The 13,594-nt window shown below is 40.2% G+C and overlaps 4 protein-coding genes across 7 annotated transcripts; 3 read left to right on the top strand and 1 right to left on the bottom strand.

Annotated features, from left to right (window-relative positions):
* The first annotated feature begins 65 nt into the window (after positions 1-65).
* Positions 66-3,558, top strand: LOC135493344 (uncharacterized). Its single transcript, XM_064780633.1, has 3 exons — positions 66-210; positions 522-788; positions 1,611-3,558. Exons 1-3 carry the CDS (start codon positions 172-174, stop codon positions 1,719-1,721), a joined length of 417 nt encoding a protein of 138 aa, XP_064636703.1. The 5' UTR covers positions 66-171; the 3' UTR covers positions 1,722-3,558.
* Positions 2,256-10,166, bottom strand: LOC135493320 (beta-alanine-activating enzyme-like). Of its 4 annotated transcripts, none has more exons than XM_064780576.1 (16): positions 9,859-10,166; positions 9,458-9,629; positions 9,167-9,258; positions 8,798-8,924; positions 8,411-8,619; positions 7,990-8,182; positions 7,438-7,780; positions 7,023-7,198; positions 6,551-6,740; positions 6,184-6,272; positions 4,979-5,994; positions 4,578-4,729; positions 4,101-4,264; positions 3,742-3,867; positions 3,215-3,346; positions 2,256-2,825 (listed from the first exon to the last, which is right to left on the bottom strand). In XM_064780576.1, the coding sequence occupies exons 2-16, from the start codon at positions 9,584-9,586 to the stop codon at positions 2,289-2,291; spliced, it is 3,675 nt and encodes a 1,224-aa protein (XP_064636646.1). In that variant the 5' UTR covers positions 9,587-9,629; positions 9,859-10,166; the 3' UTR covers positions 2,256-2,288. The 4 variants fall into 4 exon arrangements, with proteins under 4 accessions (XP_064636646.1, XP_064636647.1, XP_064636648.1 ...); XM_064780577.1 differs by having other exon boundaries at positions 9,889-10,166; XM_064780578.1 differs by having other exon boundaries at positions 10,044-10,166.
* A 107-nt stretch (positions 10,167-10,273) lies between these two features.
* Positions 10,274-11,279, top strand: LOC135493348 (diphthamide biosynthesis protein 3-like). The gene is made up of 3 exons (XM_064780638.1): positions 10,274-10,438; positions 10,845-10,919; positions 11,139-11,279. The coding sequence occupies exons 1-3, from the start codon at positions 10,331-10,333 to the stop codon at positions 11,199-11,201; spliced, it is 246 nt and encodes an 81-aa protein (XP_064636708.1). The 5' UTR covers positions 10,274-10,330; the 3' UTR covers positions 11,202-11,279.
* Positions 11,280-11,544: 265 nt separating this feature from the next.
* On the top strand, positions 11,545-13,379 carry LOC135493343 (regulatory factor X-associated protein-like). Its single transcript, XM_064780632.1, has 3 exons — positions 11,545-11,859; positions 12,164-12,295; positions 12,543-13,379. Exons 1-3 carry the CDS (start codon positions 11,545-11,547, stop codon positions 12,735-12,737), a joined length of 642 nt encoding a protein of 213 aa, XP_064636702.1. The 3' UTR covers positions 12,738-13,379.
* The last annotated feature ends 215 nt before the right edge of the window (positions 13,380-13,594 follow it).

Genomic DNA, 13,594 nt, shown 5'->3' with positions numbered 1-13,594 from the left:
TGACATTTGGGCTGGCCTCAGTTTATTGCACAATTAGGTGAAAATCATGGAGTTTTGAGCGGTATATAAGACAGTGGCTGCCATCAGACACCAGTTTATGGATACAGTGATAATCTGACTGCCATTCTGAGAGTGCATTTTTGGACAGCAAAATTTAAGAGCCAGAGCAGGATGGCCGAGGCCAGTAGCAGCAGTAATGACATGGACATGGTGAGTTTTTGTCCCAGGTTTTCATCATCATCATCATCATCATCATATCTTTGACTTGATAGCAACACTCACAGGTCAACTCCTAAAAGCATGGTGAAATGGTTGCTGTGTTGGGCGGTTTTTGGTTGTATTTGAAAAACTGTACACCGATTGTTAGAGCCTGCCTGGCATTAAATAAAATGACAACAACTCGAGACCCTGCTTCTGTAGGCCTTCCCAGCAACATGATATGCTTAACAAATAACGCAGTAACACATGTTTTTGTTATGAGGGTGTGATTAAGCATGTTGTTCATTATTTCTTAATTCCAGGTGTCCGTTGAAGATCTCTCCATGAGAGAAGCTTTAAAGATGTGTCGAGAGACGACCACCATTGAGACGATCATTGCCTTAACAAAACATGAAAATCCCATCGTCAGGCAAAATGCGCTCAAGCAAATGTGTCCGTGTAGGGTCAAGGAGGACTTGTCCGACTTCTGGGCCAGAGTTCTGCAGATGACACATGACGAGGCAGACAATGTAAGGCAGCAGGTTCTGCACACACTCTGTGATGGGTCACCAAACCACATGGAATATGAGGCAAGTGAAAACAAAGTTCTTTTTAATCTTTTTTGAACAACCATAACAAAGAAAACCTGTTCAAGCAAGACTCCCAGTGTAGTTAGCGACGGAATGACAGAGAAAAGCACAATGAAGTGACAACATTTAGGAGGGAGATTTAACTTTGTATTTGAGCTGACTATTAAAAGACTGATACTTTCAGTAGAACCATTATAGTCTCCACCAAAAACATTCTTGGGACTGATAAATGCCCCAAATGAGGTGTCCTGATTACAGATGTCAAAATGAACAGAAAGGACAAGTTTAGTTCAACATCAGTTGTACTACAAGTGGTGTCTGCAAAGAGAGTTTCTTCTATAAAGGCCATGGGAATTATTAATCCTGTTTACCGTCCACCTCCCGCATGGGTTCTGAGCGAACATGAAATATTTTCATAATTTTTTAAAAAATCTATTTATTTTATTGTTGCCATCACTTTTTTATTTAAATAATCTTTCCAGTGGTTCATCTTTACCTTAAATGATTGAAAAACACAATAAAAACTTGGCAGGGTAGGCTCTTCATCATAATAATGACATTTTTTCAATGCCTCATGTTGATGACCGACCTGATTTCCATTTACTGGAACTTGCTGAATCGCGTGTTTTGACCAGTAAATCGGACTGTAAACCAATAATGAATAATGAAAAATGAAAAAAAGCCTCATCATCTTTTTAAATCTCTCGGACGGTAAACAGGATTAATCATTCCCATGGCCTAAACTATGCATTATTATTGGATATCACACCCCTATACAAATGATAGAGCAAACATTTTATAACTTTGTTTCAAATTTTGCAGGTGATAGCAGCTGTAGAGGATTTCAACAGGGATCCTAACCCCAAGATCAGGCGAACAGCACACAAGGTCCTCGGAACATACCGCAAGAAGAGGAAATGGAACATCTTGTGAGAGCCTCCCCGAAGAAATTTCAGTTGAGGAAACTGCAATGCGGATGTATCGTCCCAGAGAGAGTGGAGTCACCGAGTCAAGATGGCGCTGTGCTGGAAACCACAGTGATTTCGCATGGCGCTGCACGGGAAACTGCAGTGATTGTATAATCATCCAAGAGTGAACCAAGAAGGTCAAGGATGTGTTGAGTTTTGATTTGAATTGAGAGAGACTTAGTTTCTACTCCATGCAAGATTGTTTTGAAAATCTAAACCAGAGATATTGGACAGTATTTTTGGATCAAAAATTTGTCAGTTCCATTCTATTTGACCTCTGTGATTGTATAATCATCCAAGAGTGAACCAAGAAGGTCAAGGATGTGTGGAGTTTTGATTTGAATTGAGAGAGACTTAGTTTCTACTCCATGCAAGATTGTTATGAAAATCTAAACCAGAGATGTTGGACAGTATTTTTGGATCAAAAATTGGTCAGTTCCATTCTATTTGACCTCCGCAATCAAAACATCCCTCTATTATGAAGAAAAGTTAACATCAGTTCAAAGGATGTCCTTTAATAAATATAGTGGTTTTACTGGATTTGAAAGGTATAAACATAATCATCTCTGCAGCCAACCACAATTATGTCCTCAATACAAACAGGGGATGAGAACACCTCGCCAGGAAGATGTCTTTGATACATCATCTCCCCAGACATGACATCAAGAATATACATTGTGCCTCTAGTGGAGAAAAAACAAACTATTGTCACGCATTTTTCACAAGATTTTCCTCCACTGCAATGACACGATTTATTCCTAATTTGTTGAGTTTCTTTTGAAGGGCTGTCATTTGTTCTCAAATGATCATCACAAGTTTTACTGGCAGTCACATCACACACTCTTTCCTCTGTTCCTTCAAAACGTGTTTTCAGTTTATCCTTGGCAGTTAAAGAAAATGTGAATGGGGTTGCAAATACTGAGGAATCTGCCATAAACTTCCATTTGCACTGTCCTGATTGGTCGAGACAATAAACACACGAGTCATGTGATCCAAAGATGATCATTTGATTGGTTGTCGTGAGGCAAGGTGAGGAAAAGACCGGTCCTCCTGTCTCGTATTTCCAGATCTGAAAAGAATATCACGTGAAGGTCATTATCTTACTGCAAATTATATCTGGGCCGGGGCAATATTTACACACAGAAGAACGTTTCTGGTAAAAAAGGGTGACACAATTCTAAAATACAAAACTACAAAATACAAAACTACAGGAAGTACGCCAACCAGACTTCTGCAGACCTTTTAATCATTTTAGTAGAAGAAAAAGAATTAAAGGTCATTTTTGAGATTCTTGGAAAAAGCATTATGTCATTTGAATTTGAATCAAACAAATCAATGGTGCTATTTCATCACACCATTTCTTCAAATGGAAAACCTCCATGCTGAAAAATTTAGATGTCTGTGATTTTAGTTCACCCTTCAAGTCATCTTTTAGTGCCATATGAAGAAGACACTCACCAGACTTCCTGCATGGTTAACATAGTAGAGGCATCCATCTACACAGCCAGCTATTATCCCATCAAGAGTGGCACACGGGGATGAGAAGACTGGCTTTTTGGTGTTGTAGGTCCACAGCAGGTCACCAGTATCCTAGAAAGTAGAATGAAAAGTAGATACATGCCCAGTTGTCTTCTGATCTATTTTACAAGGAACAATAAGTTAGTCTCTGTTGAATAATGTGTCTAGCTGCATAGCTATTTCCAAATACGAATCGGCTATCACAGCCTGACAAAAGCTTATGTAACGCATTGTATGAACAAAGAAACTATGTCTTTCAAAATATTCCTTTATCATAAAGTAAACTGACTTGACTCTTCCTTATTTTGTTCCCAGCATTTGAAGTTGGGTTCCCACCTGGGAAAACAAGATACTCAATGCTATTCGAAGCAGGTTTCAGATACTTCTACAACTGCTGTTACGAGTTACACATTCACCATCAACAATTCACTATTATAAGACCAGCAAAATATTCAAACTATACTCACAGGATCCAGAGCCATGATTAGTCCCCCCAAACTTCCAATATAGAGTCTGCCGGCTTTCTTATCTAGGCAAACAGAGGCATAGATGCTCCCACAGCCTAAGTCTCTCTTCCACAGACAACTTTGGCTCTGAAATAGAGAATCAAACATAGAACAAGGCCATCAGCATAATCTTTCAAAAGGTCCCTAAAAGCCTTCTTTGAAGGAGCATGTTGTTAAAAGTTGCCAATGACTTGATACTCTGATGGCTCTTTCCCCTTTTATTTTACACCATTGACAAAACCTTTGGTAATCTACTTGTGGCAGGTGGATACAGAGGTTTGATTGAGGTTAGCCTACTGTCCAGAAAATAACCAACTTGCCTCAATATCCAATGCATAAACACACTGATCATGAGCTCCAAAATAAACCAGTCCTGTCTCATGATCTACCACAGGTGAACTTTTGACTTCGGCACCAGCTCGGAATGCCCAATGAATGTTGCCTGTGCTTCTGTCTAGGATATACAGATTGTAGTCATAGCAACCTGGAAGCAAACACAAGTTACTTTATCATAAAGACATGAACACAATGCTCCGGAAACGATATAAAAATCTTTGGTCGGTAAAAGCAGATAACTTGCTTTCCTTAGCTGGCTTGTCCACTGAGTGAGCAGACTTTTCTGTTTTCAGTACGTTTTTTTTTATTTCGTTCGCCAGTCAATCCTAATTTCATGCTCGATCAGTAACTTAAGCTGTACATCCAGGGAACAAAAGACGACTCAAAACCACTGAGATACAATTGCATAAGTTTTGAATAGGTACATGTATGACCATATAGAATCAAGGTATCGTACTCACCAACAATGATGTACTTGCCACATGCAGACGTGCAAGCAGACGACTCAATTCGATCTCCCAGCATCACCTCCCATAATGGCCGACCAGTTTCAAGTGAGAGGGCACTGAACCGATGGGAGTGAGATCCAATATAGACATGACCCAGGCCAAATCTGAAAGAGAACATCATAAGAAACTACAGATAAATGATGAACCAAGAGCAACTACATTACATAATATTGTGTATAATTGTAAGTACATTCTACTGTTCACCACAGATTTTCAATGACAGCAAATGACCGTTTTGTTCCGGTTTCTAGAAATGCACGAAGGATGCCAGTGCAGACTCAAACAGTTGTAGTACCAGTTGAGACTATGGGATGATACTAAAGACACCTTATTTGATATTTTATGACACTTACCCATCAACTACGATCAGTGGGGAAGCATCGACACACTTTCCCGTACTATAGCACCATTTTTGAGTCACATCCAAACCACATTCATGGACAGCGCCTTGAAATGCCTTGGGACCTTGTAAACTGGACGTCAAATCCCCTTCAGCTCTTGTACCAGTATTCAGAATCTGACTAGAAATATATATTGGCAGTCTATCCTGAGCACCATTATAATTTTCAGCCTCAAAGTCCATTTCAACTTCCGTTGCGACAGAATGTTCCAGAAATGTCCCAGAAGATTTAGTATCGGCACAAAATTTCTTTGAAGCATTTCTAGCATTAGCACCAGAGCATATCTCTGAATGAATAAATCGAAAGTCCTGGGAACCGTTTGTTAAAAAGGGAGAGCAATGAAGCCTTGGGTTCGTCAAAGAGTATCGATTTCCTCTCTGAATAGAAAAAAACAAGTCTTTTCTAGATTTATTACAATCATTGCAAGGCAAATGCTTCTCGTAGTCAGAAACTATTTTATCACAATTCATACCCTCAGCACTTGCTTCAGACTCAACAAATTCTTCTCTGAAGGATCGTTTTAAATTATTCAGAACTGAAAGGCAGTTCTTTCCAGCAATTATCTGAGAATTTTCCATTACTTTTTCCGTGTCAACATTGTTTGAATCACAGACCAGGTCAGGGCGGATATTTTCACCACAATTTTTCCCGTTATCTTTATCAAAACAGCTGAAATCCTCACTGACAGATGCAGTATCTACATTGAAATCAGCACGAACTTGCACACTATTAAGGTCCTCATTCTTCAAGTCTAATTCCTTTGTTCTTTGGACTAATAATTCATTGAGATACTCCAAAACTTTTCTCATAGGTTTATGAAGAACCAAGTCCATCAGCTGGGGAATTTCTAGACCAAATTCCTCCTCAATTTTTGTAACAAACTGGAGAGCTTGAACCGAGTCGCCACCCAAGGACAGGAAAGATTCAGGAGGAGAAAATGTGAAGCTGATTGGAAGATCAAGGAGGCTCTGGAAAAGAAAAACGATCTCTTATAAAACAGTTATAATTGTACAGTTCTCAGATTTCATGAATCAAATTTTGTATTTAAACAAGCTGACCAATATTCCCAATGGCTTCTAAGCCAGTTAATTGTACGTGCATAAGTCTCTGTCACTTTGGAATCGAAATGTACATGAATGAGGACGTTTGGCACCAACCTTGACTAGATCTCCTGGAGAATTCTTTTGCTGGAGGCTAATGTCACTCTTCTTCAGGCTGTCCCAGAGCTTCTTTTGGTCCACTTTCCCTACAGAAGAACAACCAGAGATCAGCTCATGTCTATAGCGCTTTACACCAATACATCTATATGTATCTCAAAGAACTTTACAGTTATTTCCAAGCCTTATCCAATAACCTTTCTGTAAAAAGGTACCAGTTACACTTGGCCATTTCAGGCTGTTTGAGAGTAACAGAATCGCACCAGCTGGGCCCAAGCCCCAGCCTTTCAATTACAAGTCAGACGCTTTTCCACAGAGTCACTGTACCCCTATTTAGAGCAGAAGTCATTCAATCTAAAACAGCTACCATGATTTGTCATTGGGAAGCTTTCAACTCTAACAATGTCATCCGGTTGGGCATGGCCGGGCAGCTGGTCCACCAGTGTCTGGCGTAGACCCTCCTTCCAGTCAGGGCAGAAACTGGAGATGAAAAGGATAAGCTGGTTGTCTTTGAACATTGATACAGCATGAGAAATACCAGTACATCTTACAGCTGCCTGGAGAAAAGAGAGGAGGCTTTCTTTAGGCCTAAACGTAAACCTCGAGGAAGAGACTTATCATTACAAATGAAATTAATATGCAGGATCAAATTTCAGTCATATCTGGCAACAAATGTTTATGATTTTTCACAATAGCTGCTAATACTAGAGGTGTTACACTACGTCTTTTCAATTTAATGTCAATAGGTTTGTAAATTCAATTCTTCGTGAGACACTTTCTGTGCTGCAAGTTTTAATGGCAGCAAGAATTAAATTGTGAAATAAATCCAGTAATCTTACCTTTTCGATATCGTTCAGGTTGATTCTCTTGCCGTGCCTCTTGACCTGGTTGTCTTTTCGCCCAACAAAGATCATCTTGCCAGCCTTATCCCGTCTCACGATATCACCAGAAGAACGGAATGTTTTTTCAACCACTCTCGCTTCATCATCAAGGAGACACACTCTCTTGCTTCCACCTGGAAACAATAATTGATTTAGTGGCAAGAGTGCCTGGCTCATAATACGAAAGGCCCCAAGTTTGATTCTTGGAAGGATCACTGCCGTTTCATCACAGTGTCCTCAAGCAAGATACTGAACCCAAAATTGCATTGTCCTTTGAATGAGATATAAAACTGAGGTTCCTTGTACCCTAACACAAAGCAAATAAGTCAATTCATAAGTTCCTTGGAAACTTCATTAAAACATAAATGTTTACCTATAAACAGCTCTCCATCTCCTTCTCCAAGGACTTCCACACCATCACAAGTCCTGACTTCAAACTCAGTGTCTGATAAGGGATCACCCAGGAACATCTCGTCCAGTCCCTCTTTCAAATGAGATGTCTTAATCTCACAACAACTTGCCCAGGCAGATACTTCTGTTATACCGTACAGGTTAAAGAACTCTGTGCTGTTTGCTTCTCCTTGCCAAGATTTAATGGTCTTTGGGGCTGGGCATGCCTCGCCACCGAACGCTAGAACTCTTAGCTGTGAAAATGTACTGAGGAGGGTCGACTTCAGGAGGTCAAGAGAGAAACGAGACATGAGAGTTGGTGTGGCCTGAAAATTTGACAAGAGGAGCATTGGTATGACAATGTAGAGACTAACAAAGGCAAAAGGTACCTTCTAAGGACAAACTCCTGCCATTTTAAACCTAGAGAGTAAACAGCATGTGAATACAATGGAAGCTAGTAAGCAGACGATAACTGATCAAACTCAAGTACAATGTTCTACTGTTTTGAGGAAGTAAATTAAAGGTTTAGGCCAACCTGTAGGACAGTTATTTGCTGTCTATGATATATCACATCCAGGAGCTTTCGTGGAGCGGCCTTGACATCTGCTGACGTGAAAACTACTGCTGCACCACTGATCAGACTGGTGAAGATCTCGACTATGCTGGGGTCAAAGGTCAATGGCGAGGCACAGAAAACACGATCGGTCGCCGAGACTGCGAAGATTTTTCTAGAAAGATCAAAAGTAAGAATTTAAAGACATCTGTTGTTAATCCGCTGAAACTACCATTTCAGACTATTAGACTTAATGCCAAGATAATGAAAGCCAGTGTTCATGACAAAGCTTGTTTTGAACAACCGGACACTGGAAGCACGAAGTTCCCCCGTTCCAATCTACATCAGGCTTCAGTAAACTATATATACAGAAGAGGACCAGAGGCAGTTAGAGCCCACATACCGGAAATCCAATAAGTTTGGAATGATGCACTTGTGAGGCACCCTGACAATTTTTGGCACTCCAGTCGTCCCAGAAGTGGTGATGGCATAAGCGAGAGGGATATCGCATTCCTCACGGGGGACGTTGGGGAGATGGAGCAGGACTAGCCCAAGTTCGGAAAGGAGAAGATTTGGGATGATCACTGGGAGAAGTTCTTGTATCCACTGCACCTAAAGGAAACAAGAAATAGGACTTTTTAGCACGATGTGGTTGAAACTATAGGCAGAAAAGTAAGAAAAAAAGGCAGTAAACTTTCTGCATTTGTACCACAGCTCTCCAATGCTATTCCTAGCCATACATTGTTTGGATTCTTACTTGAACAACGGAATTGAAGTCTTAAACGTTTACCTCAAGGCAGGTGCTGTCCATTAGAAAGAATCTAACGTGAAGTTTCCTGAGGATATCTCGATAATATGCAGGATGGTTCAAGTCATCAGGATTGATGTAGAAAAATGCTGCAGAGGACGCCATGATTCTGAAAATAAAAAGATTACTGATTAAATAATAGAACAAATAGATGCATTCCATCATGGGATTACCATATACATTGTATTATGTCCAGGAGGAGCAATTCTTTTGGTTGAAACAATACACAGCCGTGTTCTATTCAAATCTTCCGTATGCCAGGAGTTCTTCAAATCTAAGTAATTGTGGACTTGTTAGTTGTCAAAAGACCAGGAACAGCAAACTGAGGAACATTGTACTGAGATCACATACCCCAGGAGATAAACAGGCACTTTCTCCATTGTTATGACACACAGTGCAACCACGTCACTGGTCTCAATGTGTTGTTTAAGCACATCGCTAAACTGAAAACAGATGAGACAAAAATATTAGTTTATTCATTACTTAGTAACTTACCCTCCCATGTGAGCTGAAAATTCATGTATAAATGTCATCTTTTATATCTAGTCACCTGCTGACAGGTTAAACATAAGTCAGTTTGGCCACTATTTATCGGCTTGCTTTGGCTCTGTTCGCAGACTAGCTATTCAAGCCGGACCGTACCTGGTGCACCTCTTTTGTCAATTCTCCATAGGTCAGCAATGATACAGTCTCCCCATCATCAAATATGGTGGCAATATGCTCACTCCAGACTCCAGCAGCATCTGATACTAGAGAATGGATGGTAGACATGATGATGAGTAATCACTGTGACTTAGATGGATCCTGGCATGTTCTGAAAAAGAAATTAAGTGTTTTAAAAGCTTTGTCCGAAAATAGATAACTGTTTTACACACAATGGCAATGCAGGTACACGTCAAGGGGTCATTGTCGGACGTCAGTTCACCAAGAAAATCAAAGGAATTGAAGGATTCATTGAACTCATCAACACATCATTAGTTTTCAGTGAAGTTCAACTGTATTCCTAGGTAAATCACTTTAATTGGGACGGTGAAATATTTTACCATGGTGAGCATGGTAAATTCTACATTCACCATAGTGAGCATGGTAAACTCCGATTTTACGATGGTGAATCTGAGATCTTTTTCGTGGTAAGGGTCATCTCCATCCAAACCAATTCACCGACTTAACGTTGTCCTCTTTGCTAGGGCACTGCACTGATAATATTAAAGACTGAAAGACAAGTGACCTGCCAAAGATCACACAGCAGATGTGACCAAACGATTCCTTCTTTTTAAATTTAACAACCCTTGAAAGCACATCCACTTTGCCACTTGAACTTTCCTGTATTTTCTCAATCCCCAACAAAAAGTTCCAGGGAGCGAAACGATTGGGGCGAAAAGGTCAGGAAGCGAAACAACCGGATACCATGAATTACGCATGCGCACAAGTTTGAAATCAATTTCCGCTGTGATGGAGGACAATGCGGCTGATTTTTCGATTTTGAGTAAAATAAACTGATAATATTCACTCAGAATGTCAATATATCATGATGAAATTGAAATAGAGGATATGGAATATGATGAAGACACTGAAACGTACTACTATCCATGTCCATGTGGTGATCGCTTTGAAATAACGCGGGTTAGAATCTGTTAATTTGGGGGGGGGGTGTGTGGGAATGCACTCACCACTGCAAATGCTTTTGCCTTTATACTGGGAGTCCCAAAATAAGGGGTGCGTCTTCTTTTTTGTGTTAGCCTCGACACGTTTACTGTTTTACTTAGTTTTAACATCGTCAAAATTGCCGTGAAGGAAAAAGAGCATCAAGATTTATTTTCTTATCTGAATGTAGCATAGGCTAGGCACAACAAACAATGAAACATAAGATCATGGGTGTGGGACCATTGGCATTGTGACAATCAGATTGTGGCCTTCTTCAGTGACTTCCTCCACCTGGTTTGAGGGCCTCTATTAAACTGTCAAAAATTTGTATTTTAAATATCAAAATTGTTGTCATGCTTCAAAACATTACTTCTCTTTGTTTCAGGAAGATCTAGAAAGTGGTGAAGACGTCGCAACCTGCCCAAGTTGTTCTTTGATAGTGAAAGTTATCTATGACCCAGTAAGTTTGAAAAAGCCATGCCAGGAGTTAGTTTAGGATATTATTTTGCATACCAGTATTTTGTTGCGGGGACCCTCAGTCAAGCTATGCTCTGGCCCACTTATTGATGCTTCTAAGTTGTAGAATAGCATTGACAGACACTGTGACTTTGATGCCTTTGTAAAAATTGTCAATGTCTTAATGAACTTTGTAGTTTCTTACAAGTCTACTTCATTTCAGGAGGATTTCATGACAGGGGAAGTAGTTTTTGCGCCAACTAAACCAGAACTAGAGAAAGTTTAAACTACATGTAACAAAATAGACTTGGTTATTCCAATTGATCTCAGCAGATTGTACAAAGGAACAAACAACATTGACATTTTTGCAGATTTTAGATAGACAATTACTGAATAAGTCTAATTCTATTGATCTCAGCTGTAAAGAAAATAACTTGGAGACAATTGCCATTTTATAGATATTTGGTTTGGACCTTTTCATTCATCAAAGAGAAGGCTTATTTACTGCAAACTCAAAAGACGACGAATTACAAATATCTTATAAAGATTTGCCTTATTCATAAATATAATAAGGCTGGGTCTTCTTTTCGAAGACGGAAAAATTCTCAGGGAGGTTTGTTCATCAAGCCATGGAAATGGTGAACTTTGATTTTTTTGAGGACTACGTCCACGCTGGTGCATTGAAAGAAATCCATATGAACGAAACCAAAGACTTTAAAGCAACACAGTTACACATCATGGCTGATAAGGATTCTGGGAAGGATCTCGCGTCGCCTGGTGCGCGAAAGATGCGGACGCAGCGGTGTACGATTGAAGGGTGTACAGAAGTCACGATGAAAACGCGGACGACACGGAACTGGGTGTGTAAGGCGCATCAAAGTAAACTTCACAAGGAAATGTTGAAGAAGAGATTGGAGGAGCGGTGTAGGACACCTATTGTTGATGTAAGTGGACTTCAAACGAAACATTTTTTCGCTGATGGCTTTGTGGCGGGTACAAAATGGTCTGCGGTAAAATAGTACTTGAAGGATTGCTGAACAAATTGCCTCATTTTCAAAGGACATGACAATGATTTCTTAGACTTATCTGCTCTTGTTAGGCTATCTGGGACAGAAAAGGGGTAATATGTAATGATCCCAGTTAGATGTGGAATTGGCTCAGGACAGTATTGTTGAGTTGCATTGGGCATGTGGTTTTCGTTCTGGTAATCCAAATTCAGTTACTCATATCTTCTCCATTCTGTTTCAGCTGCAACCTAAGACTGAGCCAGGTACAAAGGCGCCAGGAGGGAGCGGGGATGCCCCACAACCTGGGACTTCCAGTGGAGTGAGCGGCTTCCGTGCCAGCCTCCTCGAGGAAGTGCTGAATGAAAAAAAGATGGTGAGTCTAGTCATTCAAAACTGCAGTCGGTCAACAATCACTTGAGTGCTATGTATCATAAGACTCTTACTATTTGTCAGAAACAGAAGGCAGTTCAGTTGGGAAAGTGCAGTTACGTTCCAGGAAGACTGAAAGCTTAGTTGATTGAGGGGAAATGGCGATGTGCCATTCACCTGGTTGTCAATAATGATCTTCATTGAAGAAAGTCATACAAAACACATTGTACATATTCTCCATTTCTTTTCAGGGTTTAATGCGATCACCAGACGTTATAAAATTCTTACGCCGTGAACAGAAAAAGGTCGAAACGAATAGAAAATTGTTGAATAAAGTTGTAGTGAAGACTGAGCCAAAAGACGACCCGTCACCACCACCCCCTGGTCTACCTCCACTACCACCATCAACAGAGGCAGAGTGGAAGCCGGCAGACGGACAGTCTTGATGGAACTCTTGACTATTGTGTGCATATGAACTTTAAACTTCTGTAAGATACGGAGCCGGGGGCTCTGGGCTTCTATTTGTGCATCAGATCAAAACAAGGATTCAGAGTGAAGAGACATGTATGATGAATCGGAAAATGTTCACAACTTCAAGTTACTGCAGTCTGTGTACTGTAATTGTCATAAGAATGTAAATTTAGTTGCATTTTTTGCACAATCACATGCTCAAGACCCAGCTAGATGTAGATCATGTAATTGTTTCTTTTCCAATTGATCATTGAAGTGTGATCACTCAAGGATATTTTAGACCCTCTTTGGACTGAAGGTTTTGGAGACGAGGGCCAACTGAAAAATCTCGATGTGTAAATTTAGTTGGTACCAATTAAAGGTCAAATTCAGCAATTTGCCGGAGTATTGTTTTATCAATTACTAAGGTTTTTATCATATACCACTGAACATGGAATTTTGCAACTAGATGATGAAGCCTCCTGTGGAAGTTCTCTCAATTTCACACCGTTTCTGAGAGATGTGTTTGGTCTGGGGCTTCCAGGCATTTAATATGAGGGCTCACAAAATGAAATATCAGTTTGTATGTATTTAATAAATGATATTTTATTTACTTGAATAAACTACTATTGAAATGATTCAGTTGCTTTTCTTAGTTTTGTGCAAATTTCATTTCATAGTGCTGTGGTCAACTCTTTCAGTGCCCAAGATCGTATTTGTACGACCTAAATTTTTAAGGTATTTTAGTTCCACCAGACGACACCAGAAGTCCCCAGCTACTCAAATGCGTGTCATATGGTTTCTCTGGCCCGATAGGGTGGGGTGGGGTCTGCCCAAGACTGCCAAGAGTGGA

The sequence above is a fragment of the Lineus longissimus genome, chromosome 9 (assembly GCF_910592395.1).
Source record: "Lineus longissimus chromosome 9, tnLinLong1.2, whole genome shotgun sequence".
In the NCBI taxonomy this organism is placed as follows: domain Eukaryota; kingdom Metazoa; phylum Nemertea; class Pilidiophora; order Heteronemertea; family Lineidae; genus Lineus; species Lineus longissimus.
The sequence above is the reverse complement of the archived record's forward strand: the minus strand, read 5'-3'. Positions and strand labels throughout refer to the sequence as shown.